The sequence below is a fragment of the Chiloscyllium plagiosum genome, chromosome 11 (genome assembly GCF_004010195.1).
Source record: "Chiloscyllium plagiosum isolate BGI_BamShark_2017 chromosome 11, ASM401019v2, whole genome shotgun sequence".
NCBI lineage: Eukaryota > Metazoa > Chordata > Chondrichthyes > Orectolobiformes > Hemiscylliidae > Chiloscyllium > Chiloscyllium plagiosum.
Genome location: NC_057720.1, coordinates 19,769,269 through 19,794,982, shown reverse-complemented (window position 1 = coordinate 19,794,982; position 25,714 = coordinate 19,769,269). Strand labels below are relative to the sequence as shown.

The 25,714-nt window shown below is 43.1% G+C and overlaps 1 protein-coding gene across 1 annotated transcript in view; it reads left to right on the top strand.

Annotated features, from left to right (window-relative positions):
• The window catches only part of abca4b (ATP-binding cassette, sub-family A (ABC1), member 4b), a 150,764-nt gene that overhangs the window by 70,882 nt on the left and 54,168 nt on the right, over positions 1-25,714 (top strand). The window contains exons 20-26 of the mRNA XM_043698840.1: positions 533-664; positions 7,443-7,582; positions 8,518-8,655; positions 15,824-16,017; positions 16,816-16,903; positions 21,590-21,795; positions 24,448-24,487. Of these exons, the coding sequence (XP_043554775.1) occupies positions 533-664; positions 7,443-7,582; positions 8,518-8,655; positions 15,824-16,017; positions 16,816-16,903; positions 21,590-21,795; positions 24,448-24,487 (938 nt within the window). The remainder of the gene's footprint in view (positions 1-532; positions 665-7,442; positions 7,583-8,517; positions 8,656-15,823; positions 16,018-16,815; positions 16,904-21,589; positions 21,796-24,447; positions 24,488-25,714) is intronic.

The following is a 25,714-nucleotide window of genomic DNA, read 5'->3' as shown; positions in this document are numbered from 1 at the left end:
GCTCAAAAACTGCATGAATTCATGTAAAACTCCGTTATCTCACTTTTTAGATTAGAATCAATCTAAACATCATGGCATAGTCAGAGAACACAGGGGGCTAACACCTTCAACATATTGTCTAACTATCACCATTGTTAACAGCTAACCCAAGAATGCAACTTTTTAAAAAAAAAGGTTTTGTGATTTACACGTGAAAGAAGTGTAACTATCACGATATTCTAACAGATGAAAGGCTAGACAGACTATCCATTTTTCAATGTATAATTTCAGTTACATCACACTGTAAATTTTTGCTATAAATTCTGTGTGTTAGGATTGAGTCCTCCACTACCACCTGATGAAGGAGCAGTGCTACAAAAGCTAGTGTGCTTCCAATTAAACCTGTTGGACTATAACCTGGTGTTGTGTGGTTTTTAACTATCTCTGTTAAAGATGTGTAACACTTTTCAATGTTCAAATGCTAACCTAAGTTTGTAGGTCATGTGCAATCTTTAGTATTTACTGTTACTGGCTTTCCTTGTGTATCCAACAGGTCAATGCTGATTGGCTTATTTCCACCTACATCAGGGACTGCAGTCATTAATGGCAAAGATATCCGCACAGACATTGATGCAATTCGACAGGAAATTGGCATGTGCCCCCAGTACAATATTTTATTTAACAAGTAAGTGTTATTCATCTGCTCAAAGTCTTCATGATATTAACAGGAAGAGACAGGGTAAATAAAAATGAACTATTTCCACTAGTTGGGAATTCTAGAACTAGGGGGCATAGTTTGAGAAGTAGGACCAGACTGTTCAGGAGAGATGTTAGGAAGCATTTCTGTACACAAAGGGTGGCTGATGTTTATAACTCACTTCTGCAAATGGCAGTGGATGCTGGATCAGTTGCTAATTTTAAATCTGAGATTGATAAATATTTGTTCAGCAAAGATATTAAGGGATATGGGCCAAAGGCAGGGATGTAAAGTTAGATACAGATTAACTATGGTCTCCTTGAATGGTGAAATGTCCCAAAGAGGCCTCTGAAATATCCACCTTCTTCCCCAACCAAGGATTCCCCAGGACTGTGGCTGACAGGGCCCTCAGTGGGGTCCAACCAATCTCCCACACTTTAGCTCTCACACCTTCTCTTCCTTCTCACAAAACCAATAGGATTCTCTTTGCCCTCACAGACCATCCCACCAGCATCCACATTCAGAGGATCATTAACTTCCATTTCCCCTCCACTCCTTGTCTGCCTTCCATAGGGACGATTCCCTCTAGGACACCCTGATTTACTCCTCCTTCACTCCCAACACCCCCCACAGCCCCATGGCACCTTCCCCTGCAACTGCCGAAGGTATAATTCCTGCCCCTCTACCTCCTCCCTCCTCAGTATCCAAGGGCCCGTACACACCTTCCAGGTGAAGCAGCGCTTTACCTGCACTTCACCCAGTCCAGTCTACTACATTCGCTGCTCACAATATGATCTCCTCCATGGTGGGGAAACAAATTGCAGACTGGAATATCTATGTTCTGCTGCAAAAAAGACCTTGAGCTTCCTATTGCTCATCACTTCAACACACCACCCTGTTCACTGACCAACATCTCTGTCTCAGGCTTCCTGCAGTGTTCCAGAGAAGCTCAGCACAAACTGGAAGAACAACACCTCATCTTCTGCTTGGAAACTCTACAGTCTTCTGGACTCAGTATCGAGTTCAACTATTTTAGGGCTTTAGCACCTTCTCCCATGTCCCTACCCCAACCCCACATACCAGGCCCTATCATTACCATAAATAAACCATTGTCAGCCAGTAATGGTCCCCATGAGCAACTTTTGATTCTCCCAGACTGACCTTTACCCATTCCTTCATCTGCCTGATTGTTTTCCTCTCATTTTGGGCTTCATCTCCACCTAATGTTTACTCCTTCCCACTCACCCCACATTGTCTTCTACATATATATACTCCAATGTTTTCCTAGCTACCATCAGTTCTGAAGAAGGGTTACTAGACCTGAAACGTTAACTCTGTTTTCTCTCCACAGATGCTACCACACCTGCTGTGTTTTTCCAGCAATTTCTATTTTTGTCACTGAATGGTAGAACAGCTTGAGGGGCTAAATGGCCTATTCATGTTCTTGTGTTCCTGCGTTCATCATTCTAAGCATCCATTCTGATGATTCTGGCTCTAAGCAATAGAGGTGATTACATAGTACATAGAACGTTACAGCGCAGTACAGGCCCTTCAGCCCTCGATGTTGCACCTACCTACGAAATTACTCTGATGCCCATCTAACCTACACCATTCCATTATTATCCATATGTATGTCCAATGCCCATTTAAATGCCTTTAATGTTGGTGAGTCTACTACTGTTGCAGGCAGGGCGTTCCATGCCCCTACTACTCGCTGAGTAAAGAAACTATCCCTGATATCTGTCTTAAATCTATTACCCCTCAATTTAAAGCTGTTTCCCATTGTGTTAGCCTTCACCATCCAAGGAAAAAGGCTCTCACTGACCACCCTATTCAACCCTCTGATTATCTTATACGTCTCGATTAAGTCACCGCTCAACTTTCTTCTCTCCAATGAAAACAGCCTCAGTTCCCTCAGCCTTTTCTCGTAAGATCTTCCTTCCATACCAGGCAACATCCTAGTAAATCTCCTCTGAACCCTTCCCAAAGCTTCCACATCCTTCCTATAATGCCTTGACCAGAACTGCACAGAAGACCCCAGGTGCTGCCTTACAAGTGTATTGTACAGCTGAAGCAGACCTCATGGCTCTGAAACTCAATCCCCCTACCAATAAACACCAATACACCATATGCCTTCTTAACAAGTCTATCAATCTGGGTGGCAGCTTTCAGGGATTTATGCACTTGGACACCGAGATCCCTCTGTTTATCTACACTGCCAAGAATTTTACCATTAGCCCAGTACTCTGCATTCCTGATACTTCTTCCAAAGTGAACTACCTCACACTTTTCCACATTAAACTCCATTTTGCCACTTCCCAGCCCAGCTCTGCATCTTACCTATGTCCCTCTGTATCCCACAACATCCTTTGGCACTATCCACAACTCTGCCTACCTTGGTGTCATCTGCAAATTTACTAACCCATCCTTCTCTGCCCACCTCCAAATTATTTATAAAAATGCCAAACAGCAGTGGCCCCAAAACAGATCCTTGCGCCACACCACTGGCAATTCAGCTCCAGGATGAACATTTCCCATCAACCACCACCCTCTGTCTTCTTTCATAGAGTCATAGAGATGTACAGCACAGAAACAGACCCTTCGGTCCAACTCGTCCATGCCGACCTGATATCCTAATCCAATCTAGTCCCACCTGCCAGCACCTGGCCCATATCCCTCCAAACCCTTCCTATTTGTATACCCTTCCAGATGCCTTTTAGATGTTGCAATCATACTAGTCTCCACCACTTCCTCTGACAGCTCATTCCATACATGTACCACCCTCTGAGTGAAAACGTTGCCCCGTAGGTCTCTTTTATATCTTCCCCCCTCACCCTAAACCTATGCCCTCCAGTTCTGGACTCCCTGACCCCGGGGAAAAGACTTTTGTCTATTTATCCTATCCATGACCCTCATGATTTTATAAACTTCTATAAGGTCACCCATCAGCCTTCGACACTCCATGGAAAACAGCCCTAGCCTATTCAACCTCTCCCTATAGTTCAAATCCTTGTAAATCTTTTCTGAATCCTTTCAAGTTTCACAACATCTTTCCGATAGGAAGGAGACCAGAATTGCATGCAATATTCCAACAATGGCCTAACCAATGTCTACAACATGAGCTCCCAACTCCTAAACTAAATACTCTGACCAATGAAGGAAAGCTTACCAAATGCTTTCTTCACTATCCTATTTACCTGCGACTCCACTTTCAAGGAGCTATGAACCTGCACTCCAAGGTCTCTTTGTTCAGCTAGCCAATTTCTGATCCAAACTACTAAATCACCTTCAATCCCGAAACTCCTTATTTTGTGCAATAGCCTACCGTGTGGAACCTTATCAAACACCTTACTGAAGTCCATATGTACCACATCAATCATCTTACCTTCATCCACCTGTTTTGTCACCTTCTCAAAGAACTCAGTAAAGTTAGTTAGGTATGACCTACTCTTCACATAACTGTGTTGACTATCTCTAATCAAATTATTCCTTTCTAGATGATTATAAATCCTATCTCTTAAAACCTTTTCCAACACTTTACCCACCCCTGGCCTATAATTACCAGGGTTGTCCCGACTCCCCTTCTTAAACAAGGGAACAACATTTGCTATCCTCCAGTCTTCTGGCACTATTCCTGTCGACAATGATGACATAAAGATCAAAGCCAAAGACTCTGCAATCTCCTCCCTGGCTTCCCAGAGAATCCAAGGATAAATCTTAACCAGCCCCGGAGTCTTATCTATTTTCAGATCTTCCAAAATTTTTAAAACCTCCTCATTGTCAACCACAGTCCCATCTCATTCAGTAGCCTGTATCTCCATATTCTCACTAACATTGCCCTTTTCCAATGTGAATACTGATGAAAAGTATTCATTAAGCGCTTTCCCTATGTCCTCCGATTCCATGCACAACTTTCCACTACTATCTTTGATTGGCCCTAATCTTACTCTAGTCATTCTTTTATTCCTGATATACCTATCGAAGGCCTTTCAGTTTTTCTTGATCCTATCCGCCAACAACTTCTCATGTTCCCTTCTGGCTCTTCTAAGCCCTCTCTTGGATCTTTTCTGGCTAACTCTCAAGCCCCTCACTGAGCCTTCATACCTCATCCTCACATAAGCCTTCTTCTTCCACTTCACAAGAGCTTCAACTTCCTTAGTAAACCATGACTCCCCCTCTCAACAGCTACCTCCCTGCCTGATAGGTATGTACTTATCAGACCCACAGTAGCTGTTCCTTGAATAAGCTCCACATTTCAAGAGTGTCCATCCCCTACAGTTTCCTTCCCCATCCTATGCATCCTAAATTTTGCCTAATCGCATCATAGTTGCCTTTCTCCCAGTTATCCCTCTTTCCCCGCAGTATATATCTATCCCTGCCCATTGCTATTGTAAACATAACTGAATTATGGTCACTATCGCCAAGTGCTCACCTACCTCCAAATCTAACACCTGGCTGGGTTCATTCCCCAGTACTAAATCCAATATGGCATCCTTGGCCTGTCTACACACTGTGTCAGAAAACGTTCCTGCATACATTGGACAAAAACCGACCCATCTAAACTATAGTATACCCAGTCAATATTGGGGAAGTTAAAGTCCCACATATCAACTACCCTGTTACTCTCGCTCCTATCAAGAATCATCTTTGCTGTCCTTTCCTCTACATCCCTGGAACAATTTGGAGACCTATAGAAAACTCCCAATAGGGTGACCTCTCCTTTCCTGTTTCTAACCACAGCCCAAACTACCTCAGTGGATGAGTCCTCAAACGTTCTCTCAGCTGCTGGAATACTACCCTTGATTAACAATGCCATACCCCCCCTGTCTTTTATCGTCTTCTCTGTTTTTACTGAAACATCTAAATCCTGGAACCTGCAACAACCAATCCTGTCCCTCCTCGAGCCATGTCTCTGAAATAGCCACAACATTGAAATCCCAGGTATCAACCCATGCTGCAAGTTCACTCACCTTATTCCGGATATTCCTGGCATTGAAGTACACACATTTCAAACCAACACTCTGATTGCCAGCGCCCTCTCACAACCTTTTAAACCTATCCCTGACCTCACTAACCTCAATCTCCTGTACACTGGAACTACAATTCAGGTTCCCATCCCACTGCTGCATTAGTTTAAACCCCATGAGGAGTAGGGTTAAGTCTCTACGAAGACAGGGAATTGAAGTAAATGATGAGATGGTGCAGTTATGATCGAACAAATCATGTTAGGATTTTGGATCCATGTAGCATGGCCCCAATGTTCTTAAAATAAAAAAATATTATTTCCAATTTTGCTGTATTCTAAACTGTGTTAAAGTTTCCTCTAATATTTTCTGCTTGGTGCATCGATACAAAGTGTAAAAGGAAGGCACATAAAATAGCTGCAGTTCACTTCCAACTCTAATCAGCATCAGGTTACAAATCGAGTTGGACAATGAACTCGAGATTAGATTAGATTACTTACAGTGCGAAAATAGGCCCTTCGGCCCAACAAGTCCACACTGACCCTCCAAAGAGCAACCCACCTGGACCCATTCCCCTACATTTACCCTTGCACCTAACACTATGGGCAATTTAGCATGGCCAATTCACCTAACCTGCACATATTTGGACTGTGGGAGGAAACCGGAGCACCCGGAGAATGTGCAAATTCCACACAGACAGTTGCCCGAGGTGGGAATTGAACCCAGGTCTCAGGCGCTGTGAGGCAGCAGTGCTAACCACTGTGCCACCGTGCCGCCCATTTTAAGGATTGCTCCCACTGAGGGTGACCTAAAGGTTTACAGTTACACTATGAACTCTTTGCTTTTTAAATATGATTTCTCTATTTATAAACTCCAATTAGATTAGATTGGATTACTTACAGTGTGGAAACAGGCCCTTCGGCCCAAAAGTCCACACCAACCCGCTGAAGCACAACCCACCCAGACTCAGACTCATTCCCCTACATTTACACCTTCACCTAACACTATGGACAATTTAACATGGCCAATTCGCCTAACCTGCACATTTTTGGATTGTGAGAAGAAACCGGAGCACCCGGAGGAAACCCACAGAGACGCGGGGAAAATATGCATTCACACAGCGAATCGCCTGAGGTGGGAATTGAACCCGGGTCTCTGGCGCTGTGAGGCAGCAGTGCTAACCACTGTGTCACCGTGCCGCTGAGATGCTTCACTTAGTGGGTACTGATAAACAGCATGTTGCACCTTTATTCAACACTTGGTTCAGTGTGAAAGGATTCCTTCCTTTGTAATGTAACATGTTACAGCTGTCACTGGGGCTAAGGATCATTAGAGAAAGCCAAGTGAAATTGACCCATGTGCTTGGACTAGCTGCAACATGCTTTTATTTAGATATAGGTCCTTCTTCATTAGGTAAACATTGATGAGCATGCCAGAGAGTAAAAAAGCAAGTGGTGCTTTGTGGAATGCAAGAGCTTTCTTCAGGCCTGGTATCTGTCCAGAGATGTAGTTAATGTTGTTGTTGCCTACAACATCTGCTACACTGCCCAGGGCCTGTAGAATGATTCTGGAGAAGGGGTCTGCATGAATTTCAGCATCTATCAAGATAAGCTCATAGTATCAGCCTGAGAATCTGGTTGACCATCAGTGTGAGCCTGTGAATTGATTGGGGAATCCCTGGAATGCTGACCTGGGGAAGATTGTGTCTTTCCCCGAGTAAGATTGGAACATTGATCTTTAGTGTAATGTTTGAAGGGAACTGTGAGCGGAGTAATCTGATCTTATCTTTATCTTTGCTGTAGCCTAACGGTGGCAGAGCATATATTATTCTATACTCAGCTGAAAGGCCAGACAGCGGAAGAGGCAGAGAAGCAGACAGAAGTAATGTTGGATGAGGTTGGACTTCCTCACAAGAAAGATGAGCTGGCTCAAAATTTATCCGGTAATTTCCAGAACGATCGAAAGCGTGCTCTAGTAGGTAGTGACCATTTCAGAAAATGGCGTGCCCCGTTTAGCCCTGTTCTGCCATTTAATTCCATCACAAACAGACTATCTGCTCAATATTAATGTGCTGTTTGGGACTGCTGTATGCAAAATTACAACAATGACTTCATTTCAAAAAATACTTTGTTCGTGTAAAATGCTACAGGACACTGACGTGCCAAAGGTTGATATTGAAATGCAAGTCTTTCCATTTAGATTATGACTGATCTATCTTGATTTCAATTATCCATCTTTGCTCCACATCCCTTGATACCTTTTGCTGAGCCTAATCTTGAAAACATAATTTGACCCAATATGCACATGTTTTTGACAATAAGAGGTCCAAATTTCCAAAGTTTTTTCCAAGAAAATGTGTTTCCTGACTTCGTTCCAAAATGTCCTTTTTGGGGTTTTTCCGTCACATACAATAAATCTGAGTAAGTCCTGATATGTCATGATGTAAGTACATAGCGTTGACACTATGTGCATCTATATCTTTGAGGACTATGTTTGCATTATATGCTACATTTACAAATTTATCACTAATAAAACTATCTTTTCAGCAAGTGGGCAGAGTCCACATTACACTCCCTGTAACAGTTACAGCAGCAGCTTCTTTCAAAAGGCAGTTGGACAAGCATCTAAAGAGGAAACATTTCAGGGCTATGGGGAAAGGGTCGGGTAATTACATTAGCTGCATTTTTCTTGCAGAGAGTCAGCACAGACTTGACTGGATAAATGGCTTCTTTCGATGCTGTTACCATTCTGTGATAATAACTTTGCAATGAATTGATGATTCTATGTTTACTCTTTGCTTGCATAACTCAAGGCATTAGTATTATAAAAACATGAAATTGTTGACATTTTAAATGGTTTTTCACTGTTCCTGAACAGGTGGAATGCAACGCAAGCTATCAGTAGCCTTAGCATTCATTGGAGCAGCGAAAGTGATCGTTCTGGATGAGCCAACATCTGGAGTAGATCCTTATTCCAGACGATCCATCTGGGATCTCTTATTGAAGTATCGTGCAGGTATAGTGTGCTTCTCAGATTCATTCCAAGAATAAAAATTTAATGCATGTGACGAAATTACCATTAACATCTGCCCATACTGTATCCTGGAATATGACAATTATTCTTTCTAAACGCTGGCAGCCAACAAATGTATTAGAATAAGACACACTTTAATCACATTAACTACAAATAGTCTTACCTCCTCCTGTGTTTATCAAATTCCAGTGCATTTATGCATGTCGGGTAAGTGATATTGAAAATGAATTTGACATAACAGGACTGACTGTACCACTAAAAGGCATGGAACCTAGAGCTTAATTGTGAAATCAGGCAGAAGATATAAAACTTTGAGTGCATATATGAATAGATTCAAGAAGAACTTCTCTCCTGTGTTATCAGACCTTAGAACAGACCTCTCAAATATTAACGTTGATCTCTCCTCTGCACCTTCCCTGTGGCTATAACACTGTATCCTACACTCTATTCTGCTACCTTGATGTACTTTAAATGGTTCAGTCTACCCATATAGCAAGCAAAACAATACTTTTCACTGTATCTTGGTATATGTGACAACAATCAATCAATCAATCAATCAAATGCACCAGCCCATTGTAGGAAAGTCTTATATTATCTTAAATCAGTGTTGATGGTGGTGGTAGAGGGGGTGTGATTTCAAATTACTTTAGCCATTGGACTTCAGGACTGGAAAGGTACAAGCTCAGCTCCTGATCAACAGCAAAAATATGCACAGTGGTTTATTGGCATTAGACATTAGACAGAATCAGACTGGAACGTGATATTCCCCACAGCCAAACATTCACTTGAATGTTTTAGACAAAGCTCTGATGTTGTAAGTTCCCATACAGTCACTACACAGCACAAATCATCACCTTCAGAAACAGATGAGAGAAAGGAACTTGGAAGAAAACATTGATAATACCTGGAGCCTACTAAAGACAAAGCTGTATTAGAATTACATCTCATTGATATAGATTGTTAACCAGATTTGATGTTAATGATGGGTCTCTTAGCCTCTTGATGACAATGGTCACAAGCAAAGTATCAGTTCACTGCCCTACTTGTCTCTCCATTGCATGAATTGATATGATCAGTTCATAGTTGGCAGCTGCAAGGATGCTTACACAGAGTGAAGGTGTTTGCCCCTGGACAGATGAAAATCTGGCACAGTCTGACTCCCACTCGCACGATGTTTCTGGAGATTGGGACTCGATGAATGATTGAAATCTGGAGACTGCTGAAGCAGCTGTGCCAAGTTATCATTTCTTGTACTAATCCAGAGAGTCCAATCTTGCTGCTTATTCAGATGTGGCTGTGATCACACCCATAATATCATTTTACTCAGCCACAGCAGAGCACTTAGGCTAGTAATCAACTTTTATACAATGGGAACATTGTACAGTGGGATTCAGAAATGAAACAACAAAGGCTCAGAAACATTCAACACATCAGGCAGCATCTGTGGAGAGAGAAACAGAATAAAAATATGCCAGGTCAATTACTGCTCTTATTTCAGATTTCCAGCATTCAGAGTACTTTTTATTTTGGAGTAATTTATATGGAGCCCATAATGTGGCATTGTTATCTAGGTTCTGAATGATGAACTTCAGGAGTTTGCCTGTGATTTTAATAAGGAGAAAGTGAGGACTGCAGGTGCTGGAGATCAGAGCTTAAAAATGTGTTGCTGGAAAAGCGCAGCAGGTCAGGCAGCATCAAAGGAACAGGAGAAGTGACATTTCGGGCACAAGCCCTTCTTCAGGAATGAGGAGGGTGTGCCAAGCAGGCTAAGATAAAAGGTAGGGAGGGGGGACTTGGGGGAGGGGCATTGGGAATGCGATAGCCTAGGCGGAAGATGAGGCGCTCTTCCTCCAGGCGTCGTGTTGCCATGGTCTGGCAATGGAGGAGGCCAAGGACCCGCATATCCTTGGCGGAGTTCTAGTGTTCAGCCACGGGGCGGTTGGGTTGGTTGGTGCGGGTGTCCCAGAGGTGTTCTCTGAAATGTTCTGCAAGTAGGCGGCCTGTTATTCAGTGCTGTTTTCACAGTAATTGGCCAGTGCTTTGAGTTCACATCAGCCACATATTCGTTTAACTGAGGGTCAAGCCTCAAAGTTAACAGCAGTCCCATCTCTCAGAGCCTGCACCATTCACCACCCCCTATCGCTCCATCAGTATTACCCCTACAACAATGCAGCACTCCCTCAATTCTGAAAAGATTGTCTTGGAAATCGGCTATAGTTGCTAAAATGAGAAGCCCAATCAAAATGATGGCGGCAATCAATAAAAGGAGACCATGGGAGTTCTATCCTTCCAAATAAGTCAACGCAGCATGATGACAATAAAAGGCTGGTTAAATTCAGGTAGCAACCTCATTGGGCTTTCTGCATTGAGAATACCAATGAATTATATTATTGGGCTAACCTCAATTATACAGTAAGGAGAGGTCAATCTGGCACAGCTACATCCATAGCCACTATATATTGGCATCACCTTATCTCATCTCTGTGTAGGTGTTGAGCAGTATTCGAACTGCAGGAGGTCCGTTTCACATCTACAGCTAGCCTGATTGATCAGTTTAGCTACCTCTGGGGTGCAGCAATCTGTAGTACGTGGACACAGCCAATGAGAGCATGTAGATATAGCAAGGGAGATGACAGAGGGACTGCTGGTAGATTAGATGGGTTGATTAAAATGAGTCTGTTGTGGGACAGTATCAGATGGTAGTCTAAGCCCAGTGATAGTGTGGGCACAGATGGTGAACGGGCTTGGAGGGGGATAGATGTCAGTCAGGGAGTCCCTATCATAGTGGAGGGAGTGGTTTCAGGAGCAGACACATCACACTGGGGTGATGCATTACTGCTAAGTTTGCTAGACCTAAAAGAAACATTCTTTGTCCCTCCCCACAAGCAGTGCTGTAGAAAACATACATCTCATGGAATCAACCTTTTTTACTTCCTCTTACTTGTGAGATCTAGGAAATCAGGCAGACTGAGGTTAGAATTAGAATCATAATTAAAGTGGGGACACACCACAACACCTTCTGATCTATTGTCTCCTCATCATTCTGTCTCTTTTAAAACAGGGAATAGGTGGGGTTGGGGCTGGTCAGATTTTTAACCTCTTAATCATCCAACAGAACCGAAAATGTGTTGCTGGAAAAGCGCAGCAGGTCAGGCAGCATCCAAGGAGCAGGAGAATCGACGTTTCGGGCATGAGCCCTTCCTGCTGCGCCTTTTCAGCAACACATTTTCAGCTCTGATCTCCAGCATCTTTCTCCGATCATCCAACAGAACCAAACTATTCTTTTTCTGGAATTTAAAATTGCCTAATAATGTCAGACTCTACAAGATAGATAATGAAGACACCACTATGTATATACTATTGGATTCTATTGCATATATAAAACATTACATTTGGCATATATTGGATAAAAATGTTAAACTACAAAGTACAAAGTTGCACCAACCTCTATTTATTTAATTTATTTTATATAAACTGTACGATGCATTTAATGTCAGACTACAATATCAATACAATACTCCACTCAGACTTGACAAGATTGTGTATGTTGGTTTCTGCTACAGTATGCTTTTATACAGTCCTTTTAACATTCTAAAATTTGTTGGAAAAGTACAGCAGATCAGGCAGCAGGAGCAGGAGAATCGATGTTTCAGGCATAAGCTCTTCATCAGGAATGAGGCTTGTTGGCCGTGGGGCTGCAAGATAAATAGTGCGGGCTGGGGTTGGGGGGGAAGGTAGTTGAGGATTCGATAGGTAGATGAAGGTGAGGGAGAAGGTGATAGGTCGGAGAGGAGGGTGGAGCGGATAGATGGGAAGGGTGATGGACAGGACAGGAGGGCGGTGCCGAGTTGGAGGCTTGGGACTGGGATAATGTGGTGTTGAGGGGAAATGAGGAAACTGTTGGAATCCACATTGATCCCGTGCGGTTGCAGAATCCCAAGGCAGAATGTGAGGCATTCCTCCTCCAGGAGTCAGGTGGTTAAGGTTTGGCAATGGAGGAGACCCAGGACCTGCATGTCCTTGACAGAGTGTTGAAATGTTCAGCTACGGGGCATTGGGGTTGGTTGGTGCGGGTGTCTCTCCACAGCTACCTAGACAACACCTCCTCCCACCCTATCATCTGTAAAAACGCATTGCCCTATTCCCAATTCCTCCGCCTCCATCGCATCTGTTCCCAGGATGACCAATTCCACTTAGACAATCCCAGATGGCCTCCTTCTTCCAAGATCGCAACTTCCCTTCGTGGTCGACTATGCCCTCCAGCGCACCTTGAACCCCACCCCTCCCAAAGCAACAAAGACAGAACACCCCAGTCCACACCTTCCACCCAACCACCCCTGGATACAGCACATCATCCTCCGCCACTTCCACCACCTACAAACAGACCCCATCACCAGAGAAATATTCCCCTCCCCTCCCCACTCCAGACCATTCCCTCCTCAACTACCTCGATAGATCCACACCCCCCAACTAGCCCACATCCCACTCCCGGCACCTTTCCATGCCACTGCAGGAAGTGCAAACCTCGCGCCCACACCTTCCCCCTCACCTCCATCTAATGTCTTAAAGGATCCTTCCACATCCAACAGAAATTTAACTGTACCTCAACCTGTCATCTACTGTATCCGTTGCACCCGATCTAGTCTCCTCCACATCGGGGAGACAGGGCGCCAACTTGCGGATTGTTTCAGAGAACATCTCTGGGACATCCACACCGACCAACCCCAACACCCCGTGGCTGAACACTTCGACTCCCCCTCCCACTCTGCCAAGGAGATGCATGTCTTGGGCCTCCTCCACCGCCAAACCCATACCACCCGACGCCTGGAGGAAGAATGCCTTACATTCCGCCTTGGGACCCTACAACCACACAGAATCAATGTGCATTTCAATAGTTTCCTCATTTCCTCTCCCCCCACATTATCCCAGTCCCAAGCCTCCAACTCAGCACCGCCCTCCTGACCTGTCCATCACCTTTCCCATCTATCCGCTCCACCCTTCTCTCCGACCTATCATGTTCCCCCCACCTTCATCTACCAAACTCATTCTCTCAGCCCCCCGGCCCATAAGCCTCATTCCTGATGAAGGACCTATGCCCAAAACATCAATTCTCCTGCTCCTCGGGTGCTGCCTGACCTGCTGTGCTTTTCCAGCATCACACCCTCGACTCTGATCTCCAATGTCTGCAGTCCTAACTTACATACCAAAATTTTCCAAGGAATTTCTTAGGTGCATTAGCAAATGAGACTTGATAACCAGCCAAATAGAAAATGTTAAGACAGGTGACAAAAATCTTCATCAAAGAGGTAGGTTTGGAAAACACAGACAGAGAGTTGCATGGATGTTTGAGATTAACATTCCACAGTTTAGGGCCAAGGCAATGAAAATACAATTCCCAACAGTGAAGTAGTGAAAACTGGGGACATGCAATAAACATCCAATGCTGGAATTCACCAACTTACCTTGAGATATGAAAGTTCACACCTGCACAGTACACATAGGAAAAAAAACATAGAACTGTTAACATTACCAGCACGATTTAACCTCCATTAAAATGAATCAATCGTGAGGGGTTTGAATTCCTGTTCCTGGCATGTACATTTGTATAAAACCATTCCTGTCAGTTACGCAGAGAAAGATATTTTCCCCACCTTATTTTTGAGGTTTCAATGAATCATAAACAGTTGCTGCTTTTGTGGGTTCTTGATGAAACCCATCCCATTCAAGAGAGACTATTGGTTGGTCAAAGAATTTCAACCATGTTCTTTCTGGTTAAAGCCTCCTCTCAGACTCTGCTGCCTGTTGAGTCTGGAGGAAGTTGGCAACACATCAGTAATAACATAAGATGTTGTGCTGTGGTTTCATCATTTTAGGTTAGAATTTTATTGCAAAGGGCAACACTTAATTGCGGATTTTTGTTTTTTAAAAATGATCCTGGGAGAAATTTCAAAATATTGATTCTGAAGTTTTACTCCAGCTTGGGTCACTAGCTTTCATTAAGTATGACAACAGTTTTTGAAGATTTTTTTTTAAGAACCTCAATGTTCCAGCAAATGTTTTTCAATTTAACTGTGTGCTAGTCACCATCAGCCTCTTGCAATCCAGCAGTATAAAAAAAAACAAAAAGAATTAAGATTCTCCTGTAGGTCTGAGTGCATTCTGGAATGAGAGTCAATAAGTGAACGAAACAAGGGCTAGAACATAATGTTTCGCAAGTGTCACCTCCTTCATTGAACTGTACTGTGATGTCATCCAAGGAGGGTTCCAGGTTAATGTTCACTTTGCACAGAGCTAAGAATGCAACATGGTTGATAGTTAAACCTATGTGAGCCAGTTAGGTCTGACCTGAAGCCTTCATGCATATATTGTGTTGGCTGAGGTTTGCTCTTAATAAGGCAACCTTTGCCGGGGGTGGGGGGGAGGTTGGTAGGAGTGTGGCGCAGTATTCGTCTGTGATCCCTGATCACAGAAAGGTCGGTGAAAAAACCCTTCCCTTCCAGAGAGGAGATACTTGCATTGCCAACATTATGTCTTCCAGATTGAGAGAAATCCTGAGGGTTTTTCTTCCACAGCTTGCTGCTGCTTTGCATACCAATCTTGGGCTGAAATATGCATGCAGTGTCAGGGGCCATGTAATCTCTCAGCTAGAACACAGATTTCTCAGTAATGATTAGTAACTTAATGTGCAAGGACGTTTGAAACCAAATCATAGCCAAAGAACCTCGGGGCAGAACATGCTGATACCAGATCTTCCAACCCACCTTTACGTTTGGCAACATGTACATGCACCTACGTCAGTAAACAATGAGTGATTAAATACTTTCTATCCTACAAGGTAATGACAGCCCAACGTTTTGGAAGAGCTAAATCCAGCAAATGTGTTGCACTTGCAGCCTGATCGACATTTCACCTTTCTCAAATCTTCCTCAGATTGAAAGGTCTCAAGTATCGGGTTACAGGAATTTATTTTGGCTTTGAGATTATCAAACAAAACGTGTAATTCATTCCAAGAGAGAACTAGTGTGGCGTTACAGATAAAACTTTATCAAAATTGATTCTTGTTCAACAAAACATTGGCTGAAGGCTCCCTCTAGTGGACGGCATTGACTATTAGTAGTAATCTAATAAGATTCCATGTTCTCCCATTTAGGAAGAACCATCATTCTCTCCACTCACCATATGGATGAAGCCGATCTTCTTGGTGACCGGATCGCAATCATCTCTCAGGGAAAGCTGCAGTGTTGTGGATCCTCTTTGTTCCTGAAGAATTGTTTTGGTTCTGGTTTCTATCTGACCCTAGTTCGCAGGATGAAGAAGGCAAAACAAAGGAAACAAAATGCTATGGTAATATTAATGCATCTGCATCTTACTGTGTATACACATGAGGGATGACATCCTCTGTACCTGCGTAGAAAGCGCCTGAAAGATTCTTGGGTTGTAAAATCAGACCAAAGGCTTTATTTGTGAGCAAACTATTGAAAACCTACCTTCATCTTTAATGTACATGCCACAGAATTGAGTTTTCCTGGCTAGTCAGTATAAGCAAAGCGTGCGCTATCCATCAGCTCTTGTAGAATGGTGAATATTGTCCCTGCCTTTGAGTCAGACACTCTGGGTTCAAACCGCACTCCAGGAGCTGGTGAGCAAATCCAAGAAAGTCTGTTAGTAATGTGCGAAGCGAGTTGAGAACCAACCTGCAACTATATGCCAATTGTAGGTGGTAAGAGTGAGAGAGTATCCTGGCCAGCCACATGATGGTAAGAATCTATAGCTCCAGAATACAACTTTCATATAAACGTAGATGTTGTCATAGCAGATGGAACTGTCTGCATGGACTGTATTATCATCGCCCACTACCTATTTGTTGCATGAACAGTGTTGCTATAAACCGCATCGCATGAATGAAGCAGGAAATTACACAAAACATCTACTCAGAGGAAGCACTTCCGCAGAAACAATACAGCTTGAGGGAAATGGGGTCAGAAACAGAATTTTAAAAAAAGATCAAAGGGTCTCTCCTGTCCAAGTCAAATCCTTCTGCCAGTTAGAACCCATGTAGTTAGATTGCTTTTTATTTGCTATTTGCGGCGGTTAGCATTTCATCTGATCTCTGCTTTTCTTTTACTCACAAACCTATCACAGCCAACATGTACCTGTGGAACAGGCTGTAGCTGTTCCTGCTCCAACTGTTGTCCTATTGATGAAACCCTTCCAGAAGAGGAATTAGACGGTGAGGTTTGCATTTTCTGCCTTGCTTTTATCAGTGTTGCTCAAGTACTGGGTCAGTGTTTGTCCAATGTGTGTGCAGGAGGGTTTCCTGACACAATATGTAGATAGGCCAACAAGAGGTGAGACCATACTAGATTTGGTTCTGGGTAATGAACCAGGCCAGGTGTTAGAATTAGAGGTAGGTGAGCACTTTGGGGACAGTGACCACAATTCGGTGACTTTTACTCTAGTGATGGAGAGGGATAAGTGTGCACTACAGGGCAAGAGTTATAGCTGGGGGCAGGGAAATTATGATGCGGTGAGGCATGACTTAGGATGTGTGGCCTGGAAAAGTAAGCTTCAAGGCAAGGGCGTAATTGATATGTGGAACTTGTTCAAGGAGCAACTATTGAGTGTCCTTGATAAGTATGTACCCGTCAGGCAGGGAGGAAAGGGTCATGTGAGGGAGCTGTGGTTTAATAAGGAATTGGAATCCCTTGTTAAATGGAAGAGGGCGGCCTATGTAAAGATGAGGCGTGAAGGTTCAATTGAGGGAAAAATGTGTTGCTGGAAAAGCATAGCAGGTCAGGCAGCATCAAAGGAGCAGAAGAATTCTTCTTCAAGAGCTTATGCCCGAAGCGTCGATTCTCCTGCTCCTTTGATGCTGCCTGACCTGCTATGCTTTTCCAGCAACACATTTTTCAGCTCTGATCTCCAGCATCTGCAGTCCTCACTTTCTCCTCCTTGGTCTGATAAGGGGCAAGTAACATTCATGCCACACAAATATCAGACTATGACCATCACCAATAAGTCACAATCTAACCACTGCCCCTTGGCATTCAATGGTGTACCATCAATGAATCCCCCACTCCAACTCCAAAACAACTCCAACCACTCCAATCTCCTCATAGCTACAATTCTCCAGCCTTGGCAATACTGTAGTAAATCTCTCTGCACTCTCTCCAGAGCAATTATGTCCTTCCTGTAATGTGGTCAACAAAACTGCACACAATACTCAAGTTGAGGTCTTATACGGACTCATAAGTATCTTATATAGTTTCATCATCTCATCCCTACTTTTGCATTCTATACCTATGCCAATGAAGGACAGCATTCCAAATGCAATCTTTGCAACCTTATCTACCTGTACTGTTCCCTTTAGGGACCTGTGCACTTGCACACCAAGATCTCTCACTCCATCTACCCCTCTCAGTATATTCCTATTGATTGGGCATTCGCTTTTATTGTCTGACCTCCCCAAATGTATTACTTCACACTTGTACACAGATCTTTGAAAGTTGCCACCCAGGTAAATAGTGCGGTGAAGAATGCATATGGCGTACTGGCTTTTATTGGTAGAGGAATTGAGTTCTGGAGTACTGAGGTCATGTTGCAGTTGTATAAGACTCTGGTGCGGCCGCATCTGGAGTATTGTGTGCAGTTTTGGTTGCCATACTATAGGAAGGATGTGGAGTCACTGGAACGGGTGCAGAGGAGGTTTACCAGGATGTTGCCATTATGGTAGGAAGATTGTATGAGGAAAGGCTGAGGCACTTGCGGTTGTTTTCATTGGGGAAAAGAAGGTTTAGGGGTGACTTGATAGAGGTGTATAAGATGATTAGGGGTTTAGATAGGGTCGACAGTGAGAATCTTTTTCCACGTATGGAGTCAGCTATTACAAGGGGGCATAGCTTTAAATTAAGGGGGGGTAGGTATAGGACAGATGTTAGGGGTAGGTTCTTTACTCAGCGAGTCGTGAGTTCATGTAATGCCCTGCCAGTAGCAGTGATGGACTCTCCCTCATTATGGGCATTTAAGCGGGCATTGGATAGGCATATGGAGGATAGTCGGCTAGTGTAGGTTAGATAGGCTTGGATCGGCGCCACATCGAGGGCCGAAGGGCCTGTACTGCGATGTATTCTTCTATGTTCTATGTTCACTGTAGCGATCATCACCCCATTTAGACAAAGGTGTTTGATATCTTTTTGGCACTAGTAAGAGTTTCCTGCTGCCTTGTTACTATAACATGGAGAAGGACAAATCACAGTGTGAGGTTTGGGCTGAGTGTTGTTTACCTGTCATTTTTCTCATTGTTTCAAATCTTCAGTGGTTATCTATAAATGTTTGTTCTTTAAGTTATTATCAGATGGCGTGTAGGTGGTTGAGAGGTGACACTATATAATCTTATAAAATCATGACAGGCATGGTTAAGGTGAATAGACAATGTCTTTTCTCACAGGATAGAGAAGTTCAAACATAGAGGACATAGCTTTAAGGTGAAAGGGGAAAGATTTAAAATGGACAATGGGGCAGGATTTTCATGAAAAGAGTTGTGTGTATATGGAATGAGCTGCCAGAGGAAGAGTGGCACATGCAAGTACAGTTGCAACATTTCAAAGATGTTTTAAAAAGATGGGAAACATTTAGAGGCTAAGTGCAAACAGATGGGACGAACTTAGTTTGAAAAACTCGGCCCACATTAGCACGTTGGATCAAAGGGTCTAAGTGTGCTCTCTATGATTGTGTGAATCTAGAAAGCGAGGAAAAAAGAAGAAAATATATGATGCAAATAAATTAGCAACAAATATAAAAACAAGCTTCACAAGCTTTTCCGTGTATATATTAAAAAAAAACTTTCAAGATGGGTGTGTGACCGAAGTTAGAAATTAAGTGAGGAGAGTATATTGAGGACATTTGGAGGGTGTGACTGAGGAACTGGCTACAGGGAACAAATAATTTACACCAGCATTTCACATCATTCCTCATAGGGACTGTAAGTACTTCAATGATATAAACAAAATGGTAATAGGCGGGAAGCTCTTGAACTGTCTGTAAAAAACGAACAAGGTTTTTAACAAATAGATAAGAGTTAGGGTAGACAAGTCAGGAATAATTCATACCTGGTTTTAAAAGAAGTGGTTACAGAGTGACTCGTGGTAATGTGTGAAATATTCCATAACTCTGTGGATTTCAGGAGTGTTCCAGCGAAACTGGCGAACCTCCAATGTGGCGCAAGCCTTCAAGAAAGGAGTGAGATAGAAAACAAGAACCATTTAGCCGAACCATTATTGCTGGGAATCTGCGAGAGTCTGTTATTAAGGAAGAAATTGCAGGGCTTTTAGAAAAGCTTCACGCAGTCAGCATGGTTTTGTGAAAGTGAAACTATATTTTGCCTTGTTAAATCATGTAAGGTTTTTTTTATCTGGATATCCCTGAGAATGTAGCAAGGGGATGTGATTAAAGGGAACTGGTAGAAACGAGGCTTTCCAGAGATTTTCCACAAGGTATCACAAAATCAAGGTTCTTATACAAGACAGCGGCTCATAGTATGATGAAAATGTATTAGCATGGGATGGCGGTTGGTTAACACATAAAAATCGGAGAATCAGGATTAATGGATGTTTATGACAAAACGTACTGGAGTAAAAATAACTGGAGTACACAAATATCAGTCCAATGGCCAGAGTTATTCACAATCTATACTGATAATCTGACCGGGGGAGCTGAGTGCAATATACATACGAGTTTGTGGATGACACTGAGAACCAAAAGGTTGTTATTTAATTAAGAGGACTCATAAAAAGAAGCAGTACAAAGGGATTGGAATGATTCCTGTGTATGAAACATAATGTCAGCATGCTGATGCAACAAGTAACTAGGTTGGTACATTAGGCGGCTTCCTGGGATGAAAGGGACAATATTCCAACAGTGGCCTAACCAATGACCTGTACAGCCGCAACATGACCTCCCAACTCCTGTACTCAATACTCTGACCAATAAAGGAAAGCATACCAAACGCCTTCTTCACTATCCTATCTATCTGCGACTTCACTTTCAAGGAGCTATGAACCACCACTCCAAGGTCTCTTTGTTAAGATTTTAACCTGTTCATGAAGAAAGAATAAATATATGTGCTAAAATTGTAATAATTATGAAATTTTATCTGAGCATGTTTATCATTTAATAAGAATGAGATTTTTTTTAAATCACTTCTCAGCCTTTTTTATTATTTATTCACTAATGGGATGTGGGTGTCACTGGCTGGATCAGCATTTATTGTCCATCCCTTGCAGTCTTGAGAATGTGGTGGTAAGCTGCCTTCTTGAACTACTGTAGTTCATGAGCTGTGAAGACAGCCCCACTGTGCTATTAGGAAGGGAATTCCCGAAGTTTGCCCCATGACACTGAAGAAACAGTGATATATTTCCAATATATGGTGAGTTGCTTGGACAGGAACTTTCAGGTGGCAGTGTTTCCATGTATATGTTGCCCTTGTCCTTCCATGTGGTTGTGGATTTGGAAGTATTTATTTAACTGATGGCAGAAGGGTTAGCAATTTTACCATCTCATCTAAAAGGCAGCTCCTCTGACAGTGCAGAACTCCCCCAGTACTGTACTGCAGTGCCAAACTGGATTTTTGTGCTGAAGCCCTGGAGTTGGACTAGAACTCTGATCTTTCTGATTCAGGACTGAGAGGGTTTACTGAGCTGTAGCTGATACCATTTATATATTACTGTTACAGTTCATGTATTATGATCCTTGCTGTAGGCATTAAGTGTTATACCCAAGTAGCTAACTATATGAGACACTGATGTGCTTTAAGTTTGAATTAATAATCGGAATTGATTGCCTTTTATGTATAAAGACTGTAGTAAACTTGTAATGAATGGCCGTTCACCATAGTCTTTGTTGGTACTCCCACATACAGGTGATGTAGATGCATTGACAAATCTCATCAAACATCATGTTCCCGACGCTAAGTTGTTGGAAAATGTTGGTCAAGAGCTTTATTACCTGCTGCCCAATAAAGATTTCAAACATAGGGCCTACGCTAGCCTCTTCCGCGAAATCGAGGAGACTCTTCAGGATTTAGGCCTCAGCAGCTTTGGGGTGTCTGACACTTCACTGGAGGAGGTAAGACTGCTTATTATTTATCATAAGGAACTGATTTTTTTATCAATTCTTTGGCAGTTTTCATAGAAGTTGTAAACCATGACCATCAAGCAATGTAGCCACCCATTCAGTGTGTTGTTTGCAGAGACGCCATGTCATATTTGCCAGAATTTTACATGAAGGCTGTGGCTCCGAGTCAGCCTCTCCTTAACTGGGTCTTCATTTGCAACGGTCAGCATTGTTGGCTCAAGGTGGGAGTTCGAATTGGTTGATCAACAGTGCGACCAGGAGTGCTGGTCTTGGCTGGAACTGCAGACAATTCTCAAACAAGGGGCAACTTTTTCACACAGAAGGTGGTGCATGTATGGAACTGGTATAATGACAACATTTAAAAGGCATTTGGATAAGTATATGAATAAAAAGGGTTTAGAGGAATATGGGCCAAAAGGAACTGGATTAATTTGGGATTTCTGGTCAACATGGACAAGATGAACCGAAGGGTGTGTTTCCGTGCTGTACAGCTCTATGACTCTCTGACTCTAAAAGAAGCCACTAACCCAGACGGGCATTAGACTGGCAGGCATTGGCAAAGGAGTTGGGGGGCAAGTGGATAGTGTCTGACGTGTCAGGGCTTTTGTAGGATTGCTAGGGATTGGGGAAATCGGCATTGTACAGGGCTACTTGAACCATACCCCTCCAACCATCCCGGCAACAAGATTGCTAACTTTCAGGCCATTAATTGGCCAATTAAGTGACTGAGTGGACACAAGGGCAAACAGATTGTGGCAGCAGGTAGGGTACAGGCACAGCTGCCATGGCATCCTGGACTGTCTCGACTGGGATTTGTAGAATTCTAACTAGTGTGTGACTATTAGTCTACAACATATTGCATGGTCCTTGTGCAATCACCTTCTGGATGGTTTTAACAAGCAAGTTATCTTGGTAACAGTAAATTGATTATTGTCCATGGAATGTAGTGGGGAAAGGAATTCTACGTTGGCACAATCAGTACTGTGCAGGTATTCCAAGGTCAAATTCTGAAACAGTATTAACTGTTATTAGGAGTAAGAGTGCTTGCTGGCTTGGGTGTTAATGGGGTGTGTCATGACATAGCAGAAAGGGTCACCCCAATGTAATGGCCTGAGCCTCTCAATGGACTGTTCCCCATTAGGACCCTGTTTCATCTGTCTTTATCGCTGACTTGATTCAAGCTGCAGACCCAGCAGGGCTCACTGCTCCTGGTGAGAATTTTAAGCAGTGCTTTCTATAAATCACCAGCGCAGTTACCTACAATGGCATCTACACTCAAAGTACCTCCAACTTCATTAATAAACCAAAAATCATCTTTTCAAATAAAGACATACTTGGTTTCCCTTCTTTTGTGAATCCTTTATACCTGTGTGCAAAGTCTCCTAGAGTCACATGCTCTCGTAAATGACAAATTGAATGTTACATGCACGTGGGACATCATTGCTTTTCTAACCGCAAACATGGTTAAAGTGAGGTCTCTTAAATTAAGACTTGAATTTCTATGGACGTTCGCCCAGTCACTCACCAGAGTTTTTGCAGATTGTGTTTTAAAAGATGCTGTACTCTACATAAGAGATTTGACTAGAGAAAGAGATCATTCCAAAATGAACATACAATATTAACTATCTACAGGGGAGGCAATGGTCTAGTGGTACTGTTGCTGGACTGTTAATCCAGAGACCTAGGTAATGTTAGATTAGATTAGATTAGATTACTTACAGTGTGGAAACAGGCCCTTCGGCCCAACAAGTCCACACCGACCTGCCAAAGCGCAACCCACCCATACCCCTACATCCACCCCTTTAACCTAACACTACGGGCAATTTAGCATGGCCAATTCACCTGACCCGCACATCTTTGGACTGTGGGAGGAAACCGGAGCACCCGGAGGAAACCCACGCAGACACGGGGAGAATGTGCAAACTCCACACAGTCAGTCGCCTGAGTCGGGAATTGAACCCGGGTCTACAGGCGCTGTGAGGCAGCAGTGCTAACCACTGGGCCACCGTGCCGCCGTTCTGAGGACTCGTGTTCAAATCCTGTCTTGGCAGATGGTGGTATTTGAATTCAATAAATATCTGGAATTAAGAGTCTAATGTTGACCATGAGTCCATTGTTAATTGTCGGAAAAATCCATCTGGTTCACTAACGTCCTTTAGGGAAGGAAACTGCCGTCCTTACTTGGATTGGCGTACATTTGACTCCAGATCCACAGCAACACGGTTGACTCTTATCTGCCCTCTGGGCAATTAGAGATGAGCAATGAATGCTGGCTTGGTCAGCGATGCCCTTATCCTGTGAATGAATAAAAAATATATACATTCAATCCCCACACATGGTCTGAGCTGCTGTTGCTCTCTCAGATTGTCATGAATCTATGACATCTTCATGACGTCCTGTGTGCATGCTCAGTAGTTAGCCTCTGAGTTAACCATTTATTCTGCAATGACCTTAATATTGAGAATCCACAATAACTAGGCACCTAATGTCTAAACTTGCCAGGCGCTTACCTTCATACCTCACCGTGAGATTGCTGACGAGTATGTTCCCTTTATTGAGTGTCTGCAAAAAATATATTCTTGTGTGAAAGAGCTGAGATGGACAACTACCTGTAATTCAATTCTGTTCTTTGCTCATTTTTAGATATTTCTAAAGGCCACTGAAGATCCTGTGCCTGGAGCAGGTAAGCAAGCAATTCCAATAATTCAGAAATCCATGATTCATGTAGAACATGTTGGGATATTGCATGTGTTTCTTGTAAAATTGATATACTGACAAATAGTGAACAAACTTGCATTTATATAGCAGCTTTCTCAACCTCAGGACCAGTGTTCCTTCTAAGATGCAACTGTGCAGAATCTCAAATGTTATTCTGCAGCCACATGCAAGTCAACTCTGTTCATCACCACCTGTACATGTTGACGCAACAACATTTAAAGGCTCCACACACTTCCCTTTAAAAAAAAGTTACATGCAAACCTTAAAAAGTTATCAGAAATAATACTGCTCAGGACATCCTAAGTGCTTCACGACTATAAACTTTTTGAAGAGTAATCATTGTTGTTAAATAGGAAACACAATCCATAAAGGCCAAACAAAAATCAAGGAAATACATGAACAAGTTGCTGTTTTCCTGGTAAATAAATGTCAGCCAGGACCTTCCATGCTATTCTTCAAATAGACCCATGAAGTCCCTTATGTCCACATGAGAGAGTAAACAGTCTGGATTTAATGTTTAACGTGAAATGATGTACCTCTGACCACGCAGCATTCCCTCAGCATTTTATCAAACCATCGGCCAAAATTGTGCTCAAGCCCCTGGAATGTGGCTTGAACTCATTACTTCTTACTCCAAGGTGAGAGCAGGTCAGTTCCAATGTGATTATAGTGTGATTATAGTGACTGTCTGGTCCTTTGACAGTGAGGCACAAACTTACAGATATATACAATTCTCTTGAGACCTATGCCTGAAGGCAAGTTCAATCCAAGACATTGCAATCTCCATCACAGGGAGAAGAAGGAGACAGGTCCTGAATCCATTTCCATCAAAACAATGGAGCCAACAACAATCGCCCAAAGGCATCTGAATCAATGTGGAAACATCCACTTTTACTTGACCATTGTAGGCTGGGCTGAAAATGTGTTGCTTTAAAAGCGCAGCATCCAAGGAGCAGGAGAATCGACGTTTCGGGCATGAGTCCTTCTTCAGGAATGAGGAAGGTGTGCCAAGCAGGCTAAGATAAAAGGTAGGGAGGAGGGACTTGGGGGAGAGGCATTGGAAATGCGATAGGTGGAAGGAGGTAAAGGTGAGGATGATAGGCCGGAGTGGGGGTGGGCGCGGAGAGGTCAGGAAGAAGATTGCAGGTTAGGAAGGTGGTGCTGAGTTCAAGGGTTGGGACTGAGACAGGTG